Below are 20,100 nucleotides of genomic sequence, written 5' to 3'. Positions count from 1 at the left end.
TGGAAGCCAGTGTACCTAGAGCCAGTCCAGGGTTAGGGGAAAATTCCCAGGAGTCACAATTTTCATTTTAGGAACCGAGTTACATAATCATTCTTCAAATCTGGTCTTCAAATCTGGTAGTCTTCATCTAAATTCCAAGTAGCACTTTCCCTTTCTAAGTGAGTTTTTATTGTTTAAGCAAATAGCCTTTCATAGCACAAAGGTCAATATTTGAATGACTAGAACTCAAGGGTCAATTACGATCCTACATATCTTCAAAAGAAAAGAATCTAAGATCAACAGCTATGGGCAGTGAAGGAAGAAACTCCAGGCTAGCAAGAAAATACTAGCATAACTGTCAGGCAGGGCAGGTACCAGGCATACTGACCCCTCTCTAGACACTATAGGCACTTCTCACAAGTCAGACTTGGCCAGAAACTCCAGAAGGAGATATGACCTCACCAGGGCAGAGAACAGGTAGATCAGACCATGCTGTAGTCATAAGATAACTGTTTAAAGTAGACATCATTTAGAAGAGACCTAGGCTCAGGGGGAAAGGCCCAGGAGAAGGAACACAATGAGCGGCTGGTACTATGAAGGGCCACATCTACCCAGCAGGCCAGTCTGCTCCGCTGAAGGTCCCTGGTTGAAAAGAGTGGCATCTGACAGACAGCTATGCATTGAAAGCCAGCAAACAGGATGAAAACCATCCACAGCAGGTGTCAGCACAGCCTCAGGACCATAGCAGGAAAAAGCCTGGCTGAGACTCAACCAAAGTTATGGCCAGCACCAGCACCAGAGGGAGCACTGATCACATCCATCCCACAGGCACGCAGGGCAGGAGCACACTTTGTGTATCTAAAAGTGCAGGCATAGCAGAGAGCTCATCAGATGCACCCAGAGAGGGCCTTAGCCCTGCCCTGACTGCCTCAGAAAAGCAAAACCCAAACACCCTCGGAAGTCGCAGGGTCCTGAACCTGAACAGAGAACCTGAAGCCTCACAAGGGTAACAAGGACAACTCTAGAAGGGTAGCTGGCCGGCTGGCAGGGGTCAAAGGGTGCTTCATGTTGTCAGTTACACTAAATTTTTAAAAAGTAAAGTATGTTTGTGCGTATCTCCTACAGTAGTAGTGAAGACTTTAAAGGAACAGCACAGTGCTGAGAAGGTGTGTAGGGACTGTCAGACGAGTCCTGACCTGACCAGACTGTCCAGGACGTACCTCACCTCCTAACCTCACTGGACCTTCACAAGTCTCCCATCTGCCAGCTGTGGGCTGTGTGGCACAGGCTTGGGACTCACTTGCCGCTTTAGGAACATGAACCAAGTGAGTGGCACACTGTAACCAACAACATCACCAAGAGCTTTGCCTAAGTCCCCGCACATCAGTGACTCCATCTTGCCCTGGAGTTTACTCCTCACCACTGGCGTCGGTGCCCACACTGGGTTAGTGGCTTGGAGATCACCTCATGACTACCACTGTGTGTCTTGGGGACAGTTTTTGTCCTGCCTAAGCTGCTTCTATCCACTAAAGATGAGGCTTCCCCAACACGTGGTAGGAAGTAGCCATGAGCTGGTGTGAGGAAGGGCTGTGGGTCACTGCCACTTGGCAGGACTCCTTTGCTTCATTCATACCTGGACACATTTGACTTGGGCCTCAATCTGTGTTGGACTTGGGGATATGGAACTCACAATGATGATCACAACACATCTGCCATAATCAAGGAAGCAATGGGCACTGTTGTCTCCTGAGATCACAACAGTCTGTGTGACTGGGATACAAGGAGTGGTCACCTCAGAGGACAAGGCTGGGATCCCACTGGGCCACAGCAGCAGCACCAGGGGCATGCGCTGGGTAGCCATTCCTTGTGGGTTCCACACACTGGTGCCAGCTGAGCCACTCTAGTAACAGGGCATGCTTCTCTCATGGGAACACAAACCTAGGACCTGTCTAACTAGCACTCAAACAGGAATCTCATTCAGAACTATATCCTGGTGCTCTTCCATTGACCCATTCTCGCCATGGACTGATATCTGGAGTGTTTTGTAGGTGTGCCTGTTCTCCTCACAGACTGATATCTGGGTGCTTTGCTGCTAGCATGCTCTTTCTCTTTATGGAGCATGTTTGTTTTAAGAACAAGCAACATGCTTACCTTCACAACAGATTCTTCTGCAGGCCAACACCACACATCCATTGTTAAGAAAGCTCTTCTAGGGGCTCTGGTATTTTCAAACTCTATGTAAGCTGAAATCCACTTTTGCTCAGCCTTCATGATGCTTGTCCCCGGCCCCCTCCCTCGTCTATAGGACCTCTTCTCTTGCTTCTTCAGCTACAGCTTTCTTAGGTTGGAGGAATTTTTTAGTTGCATGACACCTACCCACCATGTGATGCGTGAGTTCCCCTTGGGTGGAAGCATAGATGATTAACACATCACGTGGCATAGTGTTGTAACTGGAATATGAAGGAAGAGGGGAAGAGCAGAGCAGAAAAAGTCATTTTAAACAACGACAACTAAACACTGTCTTAGTTTGCTGAGATGTACAGTCTCTAGAAAGTCAATGGATTCCTGGCAAGCTAAGCCAGAGAAAGCCAAATATCACCAGACCTATGAGACCCAAAGACTAGAAAAGTTCACGAGAACAAAGTAATGGAACACAGACCCAGCGAAGATGCTCCAGTTCCTCTGATGTCGTTCAGGGAACAGATTCTCATGTGACAAGAATACAGGCCACATCCATCAGGGAAGAAGGCAAAATAAGTACATTTTCAAAGAAGAAGAAAATTCAGAAAAATCCCTTCCACAGAGCTGCTCTGCCCTAAGCAGCACCAGGGACAGTTGTGTGCAAGGGGCCACTAGGATTCTTGGAATGGAGGAAAGGTCTGGGTAAACAGAAAGATCGCTTCCTGCTGTTTTAGATGCATAGCTTCTAAGGTAACTCAATCCACAAGTTTTCCCAAATTTCATATATACATATATTATATATATTAAACACAAGCTACACACACACACACACACACACACAAACACACACAAAACACAGAAACCGTGATATGTGTATTTATACATAAGCAAAACAACCCACATGTCAGCCGCAGTGTGACTGAAGATGGTATAGTGGCACTGCTAACACACCCTGGACCAGGGCTTCTGGAGAGGCAAAAAGTTAGGTCAGGAAATGGAGTCCCCAAGATTCTGGGGCAGATTCCAGAACATCAGTGCATGGGCTCTAGGGAGATCTCAGGGGTCTACAACTTAGAGTAGGTCGGCACACAAGAGAACCATCTGTGACAGGGTTCTTGAGAAGAAAATAAAACATAGAGAAGCCACTCTGGGTCAGAGGGGGTAAAGCACAAGGGAGGAGATGTCCAAAAAGGAGTCTGAGAAGTCAAGAACCATGAAGTTCAAGAAGAAGCGATCAGGGAATAAGCCACAACCAGCCAGGGTACCTGACTCAGCCACTGACAGGAGAGGGCGCCAGCACACCAGGAATCTCGCAAGCTACCACCACAGCTGGGAACAGCAAGTTCCAGGAGTCCCTGGCATGCTGCTGAGGGTTAAAAGTCCTGCATACAGAGAAGCCTCTACAGGATAACCATGCAGCAGAGTGAGCTATGCTCACTGTGACCACAGAGAAGAAATGAAGAGCCAAACAGGCGACGAGGACCACAGTGCTCACGGAATAGAGTGATGGCAGGAAGAACAAATCACAATGGGCACCAGGAAAGAGCAAGCAAGGAACCTCAGCACCGTGTAAGTGAGAAGTCCCGGCAGGCAGGAAGGAAGCAGGAGGAGGGAGTGACAGCCAACCGGCTGGGAGGAGGATACAGAGCTGAAGCAGGACAGAGCAGAGCAGCACTGGCCACCATCACAGGAAACAAGATTGAATTTGCCCAGAAACAGGCCCCCTAGAGCACCCGAAACAAACTTGAAAACATCTCCAAGGCCTCTGGAGCAAAAGCCCTACAAACAGTAACAGCAAAGGCCCAGCCTGGGACTGGACTCTGCAAAAGCAAAGGAAGGAAACCATAGAAACACCTTCAGAACCATCTCAAGGGGATAAAGTACTATATCCACTGAGGGTACTGCTAAGCCAGCTTCTCATGAGGAAATGGAGCATGTCTGTCCCAACAGTGCTCTAAGACATCTAGGTGATCCAGGTAGGGACTATCTGTTTAGGCCTTGCTAGCCACTTGTGTGTGTGTAACAGCTGAGCTTTCAGGGAGAACATAAAACCAGCTACAGGCTATGCCCCACTTCCTAAAACAAATTTGGCTAACAAGGGTGCAGATCCCAGGTTCAATCACTGATAGTGCCTGTTAGGTTCTTCAGCACCCACAGATACAACTATATACTACATATAACTCTTTACAAGCTCAAGGTTTCCACACAGATAGGGGAGCATTTCTACCTCTACCATCAAGTACCCAATCTGATGTTGTCACCAATGACAAGCCATATATGGGACAGTGGTCTCCAGTAATGGAACTGGAAACCCTACCACCTCATGATGGCATGGTGTTTGTGTCTGTGGTAATGCCAGCACACAGCCACTATTGCACAGATGACTGTTCCTGGTTTATATATTCAGTGTGCTGTATCTTCAGAGATAGAGTGTTCTACAACTCCTTCCTAAAAAAGGACTTCTCTAAAACAGTCTGCCTACAGTGCAGCAGCGGCAGCCTCCTCCATCTCTAATCATCATACCCCCTTACTACATCCAAGGGCTACCCTGAATGCCTGCCTTGGCCACCAAAGTATATGAGTATACTCTGGATGCGTGCCTAGCAAAAGTATCTCATGACATGCTTCTCAGAATGAGTCCCTGCTGTTAATTGACACATGACTGTGTATCACAAAACTAGGGCAACCACTCAAAATGCCAGTAAAAAGACAAACATCTAAAACATAAATCAGAACAGAACACAAAACCCAAAACAAAGTAGGAATGAGAAACAAAGAACAAAAAGCAGAGTATGCACGCAGCAAGCAAGCATGAAGGGCAGACCCAACCCAGCCCACTGATGCTCACAATGGCAAGTCTGGACCTGCTCTGAATGATGTGACTGTGTAAAAGGAAACAGTTCTCTGAGATCCTCCCCAGAACCAAACCCACTAAGACAGCTCACCAGCTGGCCCTGGAGTCAGCCTGGACAGCCGGTGGAAGGTGGTAAGTGTAGAGAGGCCTCAGGTGTGCTGCCAACCAAGGCCCCACATTAGGAAGGCACAGGTTTGAAGCAGTTATACAAAGAGCGAGCCACTTCATGGGGACAGAGTCAGTACTGATGCCAGAAAAGGCCTCAGAAGATGAAACTCAAAACCATCAGAGAGGAAGTCAGAAAAATGACCTAAGGGAAGGGGCAACAACACAAAGCACTCTGGGCAAAAATAACAGAAAAAGAGAAACAGAGCCACAGTCACTGAAGAAGCAACATATATACTCATGTGCAGACTCACAGTCATGGCACACACGTGTACACACACTCATGTGCAGACTCACAGTCATGGTACACATGTGTACACACACTCACACAAGCACATACTCTCATGAATACAAACACAACCAAGACACAGGATAGCATAACTGCAAGCCAAAACCTATGACATCACAAATTCTATGACATGCTCACTGTCTATAGGATGTGAGCTCTTGTTAGATGTGTTCTCCAGCAGAAGCCTTCTTCTGGCCATAAACCAAATCTCAATAAATCTTACAATATGAAAGTCACAGAAGCCGTCCTCTGAACACAGAACAAGTCATAAGAAAAACAACACACATTACTAGAGTCTGTTTATACAAACAAACAAACACCACAAATACTGGTTTATCATAAAGCAAGCCAGCTGCATGGTGGCAGCAGAGGACAGAAGGGATGACAGGCCCCAGAGCTTTTATTTGCAATGCCCAGTCACATCTTAGTCATGCTGAGGGACTCATGGTGTAGACCTATGTCAGAACCCCTCACTAAATATTCCAACTAGATGGATGAACCATTTGTCAAGAATGTCCCAACAAACTCACAAAAATTTGAATTTCTACTAGCAGAGCAATCAGTTCTAACCATGACCTGTAGGGAACCATGAGGCCCTGAGTCATGGCTGCTGTTCACTAGGACTCAGTGCTGTCCTTCAAGTGCAATGACAAAGGGGCGTCCTTCTTGTTCCTTTGCAGATAACCATAATAACATCTGTGGATAACTCACCCCATAGTCCAGTTCTGCTTAAAGACAATGGAAGCGGAGGAGCTGGGGAGAACATTACAAGTCTGCCAGCTGCAGAGAGGCCTTGTACTTGAGAGCACTGGCTGCTCTTCCAGAAGACCTGGTTTTGGTTTCCAGCTCACACCCATCCATAGCTCCAGTTCTATGGGATCTGGCACATTCTTATGGCCTCTGAGGGTATGAGGTACACATGAACGTAGGCAAAACCACTCCTGCACATAAAATAAAATAAATCAAAGAATAATCTTCCAAGCTTAGCTGGGGTGGGGGGCTGGCCTGGAGTTCATGTCTCTGTCCTCTACTTCCACAGGCTTGTAGCTGATCAGGCAAATGTATTGAAAGGCAGAGACCCAAAGCTTACATCCCCTTCAGCCAGTGACCATAGTGCAGCGTTTCTCAAACTATGGGTCTCAACCCCTTTGGGTATCAAAAGTGATACCCACAAGGCAACCTCTCACAAGAGCTGCCTAACACTATCAGAAAAGGCAGTTGTTTACTATTCATAACCATAGCAACATTACAGTTACAAAGTAACAACAAAAACAATTTTATGGTTGGGGGGTCACCATAACATGAGGAACTGTATTAGGGTCACAGCATTAAAAAAGTTGAGAATCACCAAGATAGTCCCTTCTGGGACTACTGGGACGGTCTTTAAAACTACCTTGAAGCACCACAGTGCGCAAGCCTGGACTGTGGGAAATTCTGATCCCCTGGGATCTCTGTTCTTCCCCGCTTTGCTGATGAGAAGGCAGGTTCCTTACAGCCGTCCTGTTGTGGAGCACAACCTGGAAATTCTGATTCCCCTGGGATCTCTGTTCTTCCCCCCTTTGCTGATGAGAAGGCAGGTTCCTTACAGCTGTCCTGTTGTGGAGCACAACCTGGAACCTGTGTCAGCGCCCATGGCAGTGAGGAGCTATGCTCAGACCATGTGGCTCCCCCTGTCTGCAAGGCTGGCACAAGGACCAGATTGCATGCCCCAGTGAGAGCACATCCAGGGCTGCCCCAGTCACCGTGTATGGTGAGAAGTTCAAAGGGGCTCATCAGAAGAGGATAATTTTTAGTGACAAGCTGATAGAAATTTTTGAATTACATTTTTTTAAAAATTTATTTCTTTTACAAGGGAGTAAGGCCATCCGATCATTCGTAAGGCACAGATAAACACTATTCTGAGAAAGCAGAAAGTCCCAGGGCACAGAAACAGGATACTGCCACTCTATGGGGAAAGGGCCAGCACCAGGGGTTCTGAGGAAGCTGAGCAAGTTACATTTTGGCAATGCAGGCTCATAGTATACTGCTGCTGCTGGTTTCTAAAGCGTGCCAGGAGTCACTGCCTAAGGACAGGAGTCTCCTCAGTGTCACGTGAGAGTGCTGCTCAACTCACTGTACAAGCAGTACCAGCCTGGGGAAGGGTGATGTACAACACCTACCTATTTCCCTGGGGCCAGTGCCTCTAGCACACCAATACACAGCAACACCCTGTGGGTGGAGATACCAGTAACTCACTGCCATGTAGCAGCAATTCCAGACTCACAGCACAGGCAGGTCAACCAGGGCCACAGGCAGAGACAGCACCACACAGTCATTAAGGAGAGATGAGCCCAGGGCTATCATGATCTTCAGTCTCACTGTCACTTACTTCATTATGTCACTTACTTCATATAATTTGATTCTTAATAATAGCAGCATCGAATGTCTGACCCACAGCTCCTGAGCACTTCGTAGGCTCCAGAGAGCTTGCCAGCCAGTTGTAGCTGCCCACTTAGCAAAGGGTGGGGTCAGCAGAGGAAAAGCAAGGGCTATCAAGGAACCAACCACACAGGACTATGATTCTTGCTTTGCCACTGGCTTCAGAGGTCTCAAGCCACAGCTGAGAGTCTGTAGTGTGACTCCTCTCCTTAGATAAATGTTGTAAGGTATTAATGAGAATGTAGGAACCAAGTCCCCAGCACAGGAGGACAAGTGACACTTGTTTGGAATCAGCATTTGTGCCAAAGGCTACATCAAGGGCAAGCAAGATATCACCATGATGGGCACAGGCTGTCCCACTCAAAACCAGAGAAGTTGGAGATCTCATGTAATATCCTCATAGCAGCTACAAGACAACAACTGGCCCCTGTGCTGGTCTGAACTGGCTGCCTAAAGGAGCTTTGTGCCCTTGAAGAGCCTGAGCAGGCAACATAGCTGGCTTGAGAACAGCACAGTCAGTTTTCTTGGTGAAGCCAGTGGACCTCACGGGTTGCCTGGCAGCAGGATGTCTGGAGGATAGAGCGTAAAGTCAGCTGCTATCAGATGTCACATCATGGCACCGCTGGTGGGAAATACCCTGGAAAATAAACTCCAGCCCTCCACAGGGAGTAGCTGTGGACTGCATGGAATTCCATTCAGTACTGCCCTTGCTTGACAATGGAACTGACAGGTCTTCTCCAGGACACAAGGAGCCACTTCTGACTTAAAGATGACACAGCTGCTACAGAGAGGTTTTAGTGACATTTCTGTGAGTGTAGTCTTCAAGGAAAACTCAAAAATACATTAACTAATATTTAATATATTAAACGTATTAAAATATTTGGAAAAGCGTGAACTAGACATTTTGGCCAGAAAGAGCACAGGGGTTTACATACACCCATGCAGGTTGGAACACAGCCTTCCAACAATAAGTCCCTTCTCTGTTTGGGACACAGAGCAGATGCCTGAGTACAGGGCCAGCTCAGCTCCCAGGAAGCCTACACTGTGAGCCTGTGGTCATCGACCCTGTACACTGCCAAGAGCAGAGTTAAAAATAGCAACAACCAGGCCTTGTTAGGTAGGTTTCCTCCAAAGAGGAGTACTGGTAACCTAAAAAGGAATTCCATCCTGCAGGCTGTACTACAGGAGCCCGGCCATCAGGATAAGCACTAGGGACAAAAGAGCTCTCTGGGCTGCTACCAATGCCAGGTTCTAAACACCCACTGCCCGTGGGCTCAGCTGTGGGCTCTACCACATCGTATGGGCTGGGTAACAGGCACCCCATACTTGGGTCTGTGGTTCTCTAGTCTGGGATTCACTAGCTACAGCTCGTGGCAGGCCTCATCAAATGACCTCTCTCAAGTCCATGCCTAGCACAGAGGGCCAGCTTGGGGGAGGGGGGGACAGTCAGGGGCGCACTGCTCTGCACAGGACACTGTACATTTCACTGACCCTGTGGGCAGGCAATGTAGCTGGCTTAAAAGCCCAGCCCAAGGTTTTTTGGTGAGGCCAGTGGCTCTTGCTGTGTTCTTCCCTTATGGGCAAAAGTCTTAGCAGTTCCTATGGGGACTTAGGAGAAGCCTGCAGCCTGTGAAGAGTGACAGACAGAAGCTGTGGAACGAGGTCCTGTCTTTGGACCCTATGCTTAAGGAATTCTAAGCCATACAGACTGATTCATTTTCATTTAAGAAGCCTGTGCCTCTAACTAAGATCAGAGCAAATTTCAAACTGAAGACTGCATGCACAGAGCTGTAAGGCCTCCGCTAGTTTCCCTGGCTTTCAGGCAGGGCCATGGCCTTGTGAGCACAGCCAGAAAAGCTGTGGTGCCATTGGACACCTCTCTCAGGAAGCTGCCTGCCACACAGAGTCTCGTAAAGTCCTTCTTCACTCTAGCCACCTCTAGCTCACTGGTGTTTACTGTGAGGCACACAGTAGAAAGGGGAGCCCCATCTGTGCAGTCCAGAGCCTCCAAGGTTCCCAGAGCCCCTGTCAGCTCCATGAGCTGTAACAAATGGAGGCATTTTCTCAGTTGAGGTTCCCTCCTTTCAGATAACTCCAGCGTGTGACAAGTTGACACAAAACCACCCAGCACAGTTCTCATGGCCCAACCAACTTTCTTTTTTAAGTGTCTTGCTCCACCCATTTTCCTCTGGCATGACAAATGACACACAGCCTGTGCTGGAGAGGAAGGCCTGCAGCATTACTGAGTCTCCTGCCACTGTCCTCTGTTCCACCCTGCTATAGGGTGTCCCTCCTCTTCAGGGCCTGCTTCCCACACTCTGGCCTGACTCTGAGTGCCCAGCAGTCCTTCCCCACCACCACCACACACACCACACACACCACAGTCCTGCAGCTCCTCTCTCCACAAGGGCCTGCTCGCCTCTTCCCCCAGTTCTTGTTTGTCACTGGCAAGCATGGCTTTGGGACGGCGGTGACAGGGCTCGGATCCTGACAATACTCAGTCATGAGGCTGCAGGCATATCTCACTGCCTATTTAAGCCTCAACTTCCTTATCTTTAAACCTGGGTATGAAGAGTGACTCAACCTCCAAACTTCTGAGGAAGTTGGAGGAAGGGCTGAGGACAACCTTGACACCAGGGGCACCCACAATGATGTAGCATGTCCCTCAGCATTATGACCCAGGGGGACCTAGCCTGGGGATGCCATTACTGACTTAGGAAATGGGAGACATAAGGAAGGACAAAGACATAAGAGAAATGAGACCTGTCACATGAAGGTGACAGCACTAGCACCCAGTATTTTTTTTTTAAGAGAACACTTCATCTAAGGCTCTTCTCACAAGTATCTTTACAGATTAATAACTATATGAGTAAGCAGCAGTCCAGCCCTTGAAAGCCCAATAGGCTAACCTGTGTTAGCCTGGAGCTAAGCTGCTGGACCACTGATACAGATCAGTGAGATGTCTCGAAACATCTGAAGACGAGATCTGCTGAAGACTGTGCCCTAGGAGAAGACTCTACTGTAAACTGACCACACTCCTTCCCAAAGAGACCCTGCTGGATGGTTTTAAGTCAACTTGACACAAGCTGAAGTCATCTGAGAGGAAACCTCAATTAAGAAAAGAAAAAAAAAAAAAAAAAAAAAACCTCACCTCAATAAGATCAGGCTGTAGGCAAGCTTATAGCACAATTTCTTAATTCATGATATTTGGGGAGTCCAGTCCATTATTGGTGGTGCCACTCCTGGGCTAGTGGTCCTCGGTTTTACAAGAAAGCAGGCTGAGCAGACCAGAGGAGCAAGTCTATGTAAGCAGCAGCACCTGTCCATGGCCTCTGCATCAGCTCCTGCCTTCCAGTTCTCTGGCCTGTTGGAGCTCCTGTCCTGACTTCCTTCAATGATGGGCTATGATGTGCAAGTATAAGCTGAATAACCCCTCTACTCCACAACTTGCTTTTGCCATGTGTTTCATCATAGCAACAGAAACCCAAACCAAGACATACTGACCACACCAATCCCTGGTGTGTCTCATGCTGCTGTGGCAACAGCTTCATCAAGACAACTCTCAGGTAAAAAGCAGAAAAGGCAAGCTCCAAGGACTCCAAGGAGAGGGGCAACTGAGACACTCAGCAGTCAGCCACCTTCCCTGGTGTCGGGCTATCCTGAACAGATAACATAAAACACACTTGATTCCCAAGGTAGCACAAAACACATAAAATATTTAATTACCAACTATACTGATCACCATAATAACAGATTAGAATCACAGGGTTAATTCAACATATTATTAAAATAAATTTCACGCATTCATAGGGCACAGTCAGGTAGATCTCTGTGCGTTCAAGCCAGCCTGGTCTACACAGCCAGTTTCAGGGCAGCTACATAGTAAGATCCTGCCTCAAAAAACAACAACAAAAACAATACACTCCATTTGTTTCCTTCCACTTTGTAAACTTTGGTCCTGGAAAACTTGAAAGTGTATTACATTCCTACCTGATATTTCTAGTCTGTCCTTCAGCAGTAACACTGAGTCTTCAGAGGCCACGGGACTCACTAGCTCAGCCAGACCCAGACATTTTTCTCTGTGAGCCCTTCAACTACCAAGAGCTCAGGACAGCCTGCTCCATGCAGAGCACCAAGTCACAGTTCACTCCACAGCCTTCAGCATCCCCAGAGCAAATGTGTAGCTAAGAAGGACAGGTCAGGGCCACCCCGCCCTGTGGTACAGGAAGTCCCTTACCTGTGTCCTAGCAGTACTGAGACAGGAGGACTCACAGGTAGTTCCCTTCTTTTTGACAACTCCTTTAATCCTCACTCTAATGGGGTGGGTGCCATCACCCCAGGACAGGAGGTAGAGATGGATGAAAAAGCTTGCTTGAAGTCACAAAGCAAGGACGGGCTGCGACGAGAATGGAACCCTTTCTGTCAGACTCCTGGGCCTTCATTGAGCTTTGTAGCCATATTCCAAAGCCTCTTCCTGATGGGTACATAGGGGTCTGCTCTGTGCCAGCAGACCACTTAAGCTAGAAACACAGCCTTGGCATGCAGGATCACTCCCTTCACAGAAGGCATGATTGACAGATCTGCTTTCAGCACTTTCTGCTAGAGATAAGTTTCCAGAAAAGTATTCATCCAAACTTAGGCCCCCTTTACAAAGGGTGTGTTTATGATTGCTGATTAGAGCCAAGCAAGATGGTGGCACCTGGAGGCCAAGCTATTCAGGAGACTGAGGTGGGAATGCTTGAGTTCAAACGTTCAAGACCAATCTATGTAAGAAAGCAATATCCCAAACAAAAAAGGACTGTTAAGCAGAACCATGTGCCATGAGCATACTTGTCAATGATGGCAACTGAATTAAATCTCTATCAATAATGTCTTCAAATCAGATTGACCATGCTTGGTGGGTCACATGTGCCCCAAGGGGCCCATGCTAGCAGGGGTACCTCCCATGCGGCTAGCCCTCTTTAACATGATTTCTATCTCAGCAGCATTTCCATTGTGAACCATCAGGATTGGGCCTGCCCCCAGAAGAAGGGTCAAGTTCTCCAAGATCCCTTGGGTCTCCTCTGTCACCTTCTGCCCCATCGCCCCAAACTGTCTGCGTCTTCTGCTTTCACCACTGTTCAGGCTGGAAGATACTTCTCTTCCTGCCTTGGTAATTTATTTTTTCATTCATGCAACCATCCCTTCCACAATTAAGCAAAGAGAAGGATCAGGATCTTTCTGACAGAGTGTGACAGAGTGAACATGGCTAGTCAGCCAACAGGGGACGCCTGCATCCTTTGTAGGCATGACACTCAACAGTTCAATTATGCTGACCCCCGCTTCCCCCACAAAGCACCCATGTTGACACTCTAAGGACAGGTGTAAAGCCAGCATTAGCTACCTGCAGCACAGGCAGTAACCTCACCACCCTGCCTTGGAGAAGGGGCAACCTAAACGCACAGTTCTGAAGACAGAAGCACAGGATGCTAGTGCATTTGGGGTTGGTGCAGACCATCCCTGTTTACATCTCTTGTTTACACGGGCACTCATCCAAGACCTCATCTATGCCTCACCACCCATAGGTCCCACCACTGGCACCATCACAAAGGAGGGTTGGACTTCAAGGAGGCAGAAGCACAGTGTCTGAGTCCCACGGCAAGTATGACCACGTAAAGGATCTAAAACACAGACCAACAAAACAGGAGCAGCTCTTGGGTCTGGCAGACTCAGATGCTTCTCTTCACATGTGCCTGTCTGTATGCTGCTTTCTCCTGTAGGTGCTGCCACAGGGCCCTTCCACACCTGGCCATTCTCCTACTGATAGGTCATGGTGCCCTCACCTGGATACATTCTGAACATCCTTTGGCACACACCTGGAGTAGACTGAGAACTGATGTCCATAGAGAATGACACACAAATGCCCAGATAGCTCTGGTCAGAGGGAATCCAGATGCCACCAACAGGCAAATCATATGTCACATATACAGTGACAGAAGAAGGAAGCAGTACCTATAAAGTTACGTGTGATGCCTCCAAGTCTTGAGAGGTAAAGGAAGGAAGACAGATTCCAGCAATGGGCATTCTGGAATAGGCAACTCTGACTGGCAGAACCTCAGGCTACCACTGGGAAGCAGGCAGGACGACCACACCCTGGTTCTAGACACACAAGGTGTCAATGTGCAAAACCCTTCCTACAAGCACTTCAAGTTAAAGCACTTGGGCCCAACAAGATCTAATATACAGCAGCCTCCTCACTCCTCGGCAAGTCACCCTGGCAGCGAGAAGACCCAAGAGGCTCCTGGACTACCCTCAAGACTGGTATCACCAACTCTAGGACCCCTGCTCCAAGCCAGGGACCAAATTTGCCTCATGCCTGTATGGCTCTTGCCAAGGCACTTTTGTAACCTCAGCCAAAGAGAATCTGAGAGCAAAGGAGCCTAACTTCATCAGAAGCTTTATCATATTCTTAGACTCATGCACATGGGACCCTGCACCCCATCAGACCCCAGTGACAAGACTGTTCCCAGGGCCTTCCTTCTCTCCCCCTCCCACTGCCCCTCACCAAAAGGCTCTTCTTGTACTCCATAGAAAACCACAGCACTGGCTTCCTCACCTCTGGCTGCGGTACACTGTGAAAATGTATTGCTTCCCATTCTAGGCCAGGCTCTGACTCAGAAGTTGAGGGTGATTCCTGCCTCTATGGAATGACACAACATTATATTGTGTGTTTATAAGACTGGTGAAGCTGTGCCTGGTGGTACAGGCATATAATCCCAGATACTGGGGAACCTAAAGTCTGCCTAGCTACACCTAGCCTGCCTGGGTAACTTAGTAGGACACATCTCAAACTCTGATGATGATGATGATGATGATGGGGGGGGGGAAGAGGAGGAAGAAAAGGAGTGGGAAGAGGAGGACTTTTAAAGAGAAAAGGAAGATAGGAATGGGCTCTAGCTCAGTGATATCATGCATACCTTACATATGTGAAACTTGAGATTTAATCCCCACATACACAATGACGGGAGGAACAAAGAGGGCACAGGGAACTGGGCACAGGGAAGGGAGCTCCTATAGAACCTCAAGGATGCGCTGAGGCCCAGCTTCTGCCCAGGCTGCTCTGTGAAGACCATAATGAAAGGGGGCAGAGAAAGAAGCACAAGGCCACTGCCTCTAACCAGGACAGGGGGCGATAACATGAATGGAGTGGCGAGGCTGTGGTACTAGAACTCAGATGACAGAAGTACCCTGAGGGTGACAAAGGATGGGAGGGACACGGACTCCACAACTGAAGACTAAAAGTGAGGATGAAGGGTTGCATCAGGCACAGGCAAGACTGCAGAGCCAACACCTTGCAGAGCAAGGGTGTGTGAGACATGACACACATGAGACACAAGGGGTCAAGAGACCCAAGAGGCACCAGGACACTCCAGAAGCTGGAGACGGGAAGAAAAGTAAAGATGCAAACAGTGTGACAATCCAGGGAAGCCCGAGCACCCACAGAGAATTTCAAAAGGAGTGCCTCAAAATATAAAAAGGCAGCCTGCATCCTGGGCACTGTGGCATGCTTGGCACTGTGGCATCTTGGCAATAGAAGGGCAGCTGAGGGACAGAAGAGCTGCGACAGGAGTACAGAGTACACAAGTATGCAGCTGACATCAGTCTATCTATTTGGAATTTGCCGCTGCTCCCCACCCACCCACCCCCTACCCGGCCCCCAACTTCATTGACCCCTCAAAGAACCCACGCAGCCCAGCAAGGTGGCATTTCTGCTCTGCAGTCCTGTCACTCGTCTGTAGCACATGACAGTCATGTGGCATGTTCTGAGCTTGGCTTCTCTCAGAGGCATTTTTTAGAAATAAAGCAGGCCTCAGCACAGACACGCTCTGTGTCAGCTAGGTACACAGCGCAGGCCCTGCTTCTTAAAAAGCGGCATAGTACTGTGAATCAAAGAATTAAACCCAATAGATCCATATATTAGCCCTCAGGTTCAATAGCTTCCCATCAGCTGACAAGCACACCAAAGTACATGAGCTTTTGAGAATAATCCATCCCTAAGCCACCCCTCCCCACCTGTGATTTCTTTTCATTCCTTAACACTGTTGTCATGAAGAATTGTTCCTAATTATGATGAAGTCTAACTTTGGGGTTTTCTTTCTTTTTTTTTTTTTTAAGATTTATTTATTTATTATATGTAATAATATGTCCTCAGACACTCCAGAAGAGGGCGCCAGATCTCGTTACAGATGGTTGTGAGCCACCATGTGGTTGCTGGGATTTGAACTCTGGACCTCTGGAAGAGCAGTCGGGTGCTCTTACCCACTGAGCATCTCACCAGCCCCGGGGTTTTCTTTCTTGAATATACTTTTAGTGTTGTATGTAAGAAATCTTCACCTGCCAGGTATGGTGGTGCACAACTTTAATCCCAGCACTCAGAAGGCCAGGCTAGCCTTGTCTACAGAGAGTTCCAGGGCAGCTAAGACTCTACAGAGAAACCCCGTCTCAAAAAAAAAAAAAAAAACAAAAAGAAAAAAATAAAGAAAAGAAAAAGAAATCTTTACCTAACCTAGGATGGCATCTTTATTGACCAATCAGGGATAACTTGGGGGACAAGGTTGCAAAGCAACCTTCCTTAAAATCTTCCTTCTAGAAGTTTCATGGGCCTAAGTTTCACATTTGCTCCAGGGCCTGTGTGGGGTCAGTTTGTGTACGCAGCAGCAAGTGAGGACTGACATTTAGCTCTGACTCATGTTGAGTCACAGTACAAAGTGTGGACTTCACAGGTGCGTGTGCACCCGCCTGAGCAGCTGTCCCAGTGCACGCTGGCCAGGCCACCGCTCAAAAAACGGGAATTCTGCACTGCCGCCACTCACTCGCTCATACCCCTGGGTCTTCTCCACCTCTGCTATCACCCATCTGTGCCTCCACTGTTAGCAAGTCATGTTTAGACTACTGCAGCTTTATGATACTTCCTGAAAACAGAACTTTGAGTCCTCAAATCTTGTTTTTCTTCAAACTGTTCAGCCCTTCTAGTTTCTTTCCTCGCCCATATATTTTTGTAGAAAAACAAAATCTTCTGCTGAGAATTATTTTTGAGACAAGGTCTCATTGTGCAATCCAGGCTGTTCTCACATGATCTTCCTGTCTCAGCTCCCCAAGTACAGAGATTACAGGCATGCACCACATACCTGTCTTCTACTGAGATTTTTATCACAACTACATTAGATTACAGTATGGAGATGGAGATGATGGAGAATTAACACTGACAGAATTCACATCTTCAATCCACAAATGTAGCATCTCTCAAGTTCCTCATGGTTTTTATTCTTGCATTAGTGCCGCATGGCTTATCAGTGTATCTATATTTGTTGAGGTTTTGCCTGTTGCTATGTATCCTGGTACTAAATACTGGCCCCCAACATCTGATTCCTGATTGTAGGGATGAGGAGATCTTCGCATACACTGGTGATGCTGTGTAACCTTGCCCCCCAGGTTATCCCTGATTGGTCAATAAAGATGCCTACGGCCTGTAGCTAGGCAGAAGAGAGATAGGCAGAGTTTCAGTTCCCAGGCTTAGGGTCTGAGGCAGAGACCACAAGGGAGCAGAGGGTGAAAAAGAGAGGAGAAGACATCATTGGACAAGTGGATCATGAGAATATAGTCACGAGGGCTGGCGAGTCAGAGTAGGAGCAGCCCAGGTGAAGCAAGTCATAACTTGGGGCTATTGATTGGGAGAGAGATACTAATAGCTTAGAGGACAGATATCTCCCAGCTCCAGTGCTTTGAAGGTTATTATAAATATAAAGGTTTTGTGTCTTTTATCTGGGAACTGAATCATCAAAGGCAGGGTAAAAACTGATTAATTTTAACTACAACATATATTGACATGACATTAGATTTTACCCAAGTATTTCATTTTGGAATGCTAATGCTTTTCGTAATGCTAAGTTTATAGTTGTTTGTAGCTAATAAAAACATGTTTTCACACCAGCCTTGAGGTTGAAAACTAAATACACTCAGCAGTAGAGCAGTAGAGCAGCCAGTTTGTGGATCTTCCTGATTTCCTAGGGGGTCGGCAATGTCTCCTGCCGGCAGAGGGTTCGTTTCTCTTCTGATTTCAGCCCTTGCCGCACTGCAGTGCATGGCCCTTCAACACCATGAGAAGAGAAACAGCACTGCCCTGCTCCAGCCTTCAGGAACAAGTCATTATGCTTGTCACCATAATGGTACAAGTGACCTGGGGGCTGGGGCTGGGGTGGGTGGCACATGCTCTCCACAGTTCTGAGAAAGTTGTTTTCTATACTTTCTATGTTTTCTATTTGCCACTTATTTTGAGACAAGGTCTCACTATGTAGGCTTTGGCTGGCCTGAACTCACTGAATATATACATCAGACTAACCTCAAACCCATTGAGATTCATCAGCCTCTGCCTCCCGAGAGCATGGATTAAAGGTGTATACCACCACACCCAGCTGTTTTCTCCTTTGCTGAAGATTTTTAATCAAACACACTATAGAATTTTTTCTGCATCTGTTGAGACAAATATAGTTTTTTTTCTTCAATCAACATAGCAAATTATAGTCATTGATGTTCAAATGTTAAGCCAACCTTGAATTCCTAAGTCCTTATACATTAACCACTACATATACACTAGACTCTATACATCTGTGGTTCTACACACACACATTCAACCAACCACAGACAGAAAATACCTGGAGAAAAACTGCCTCTGGACTGAGCGTATACAGACATTTTTCTTGCTGTTATTCTCTAAACAATACAGGTATAACTATTTACACGGTATCTACATTGTGTTAGATATTAATGTGTGTGGGAAGACGTACACAAATTCTATGCAATATTGGCCTATTTCTGAGCATCTACTGATTTGGGTATATGTGGGCTGTACCAGAACCCAACTCCCCACAGATATAGAGGGCAAACTGTATGATCGATATGCATGTGTGAGATTTTTCATACTCATAGCTTTGCTTTTCTCAATCTTTTTAAATAGAATAACTTCCTACTCATTATATGACAATTTCATTCATGTAAGCAATGCATCTTGGTTGCTCCTCAACTCTCCCTCCCACTGCCTCCGGGCATCCCCAAAATGTTCCCCTCCCTGTTTCATGTCTTTTTGCTTACTAATCCACAGAATCTAATTAGTTCCTGTTGGAGTATTGAGGGATCTTATTGACCTGGTCTTGTGCAATCAGTCACAGCTGCCATTGCTGGAGACTACGACCATGCCAGCCCTTAAGACTATCTCCCAGCACTCCTCCCAGGGCCCAGCTCTTAGAGTCTTTCTAGGGGTGAGAATTGGTGGTGTCCCCCTTGGGCTGAGCACTCACAGACATATATTCTTGGCCCTCTGACCAGTTAGAGCTCTCTGAATTAACCACTGACCATTGCAGGGAGAGACTTCTCTGGCCAGTGCCAAGGGCTCAGATTAAAAGATGCTGTCACAACCCATCGATTTGATGTACTGAACCTTTAAGGACTGCTGTACTTGTCTTCAGGGCGGATACTGAGATGTGTTTTTCTTATCATGTAATGTCTGTCTGCTTTAGGAGCCAGGATAATTAGTGCTCCTGTCACAGGCTGAGTCGGGAAGCATCAGCTGTGACTCAGTTTTCTTGGAAAGTTCCTGTAAAACTGTTACTGCCGCTTGCTGAAATGTTGGACACAACTCACCAGGGAAACCATCTGGACCTACAGGGCTTGGGGGAAATATATGAGCAAAATTTTAATCTAATGAGTACGGGGCCAAGCTCATTTACCATAGGGCCGCGTTCATTTGCTGCCTCGTGAGTAAAACACTGACACTACGTTTTTCCAAGAATTGGCTCACTTCATATAAAACTTCAGACCTGCTGGCACAAAGGTGCCGGTGCTATTCCCTGGATCATCTTCATTCCTATAGGATCCTGAGTGTAATGCTTCATTCTGCATTCTGACACTTTGTTCATTTTGTCTTCCATCTTCAGAAGCTAGGTATAAAAGAACAAAGTGAAGCAGAGTAACAAAGAAAGACCAAAATCAATGAGAAGAGGAAGTGGACAACAGACGGTGAACACAGTCAGCACAGCCTCCACACACGGTCAACACAGCCTCCACACACGGTCAACACAGCCTCCACACACGGTCAACACAGCCTCCACACACAGTCCGCACAGCCTCCACACACGGTCAGCACAGCCTCCACACACAGTCAGCACAGCCTCCACACACG

At 47.3% G+C, this 20,100-nt stretch overlaps 1 protein-coding gene across 3 annotated transcripts in view; it reads right to left on the bottom strand.

The window, feature by feature from the left end:
* Positions 1 to 20,100, bottom strand: part of Inpp5a (inositol polyphosphate-5-phosphatase A) — a 186,765-nt gene that overhangs the window by 104,230 nt on the left and 62,435 nt on the right. The window contains exon 3 of one of the 3 annotated variants that reach the window (XM_021167525.2): positions 19,739 to 19,858. The exons of 1 other annotated variant lie outside the window; for it this stretch is intronic. In XM_021167525.2, coding sequence (XP_021023184.1) covers positions 19,739 to 19,858 — 120 coding nt within the window. Of the gene's footprint in view, positions 1 to 18,264; positions 18,396 to 19,738; positions 19,859 to 20,100 lie in introns of those variants that run through there. One more of the 3 variants, XM_029479152.1, reaches the window with a different exon arrangement.

Source organism: Mus caroli, chromosome 7 (assembly GCF_900094665.2).
Source record: "Mus caroli chromosome 7, CAROLI_EIJ_v1.1, whole genome shotgun sequence".
Taxonomy (NCBI): Eukaryota; Metazoa; Chordata; class Mammalia; order Rodentia; family Muridae; genus Mus; species Mus caroli.
This window is presented reverse-complemented; position numbering and strand designations above follow the sequence as displayed.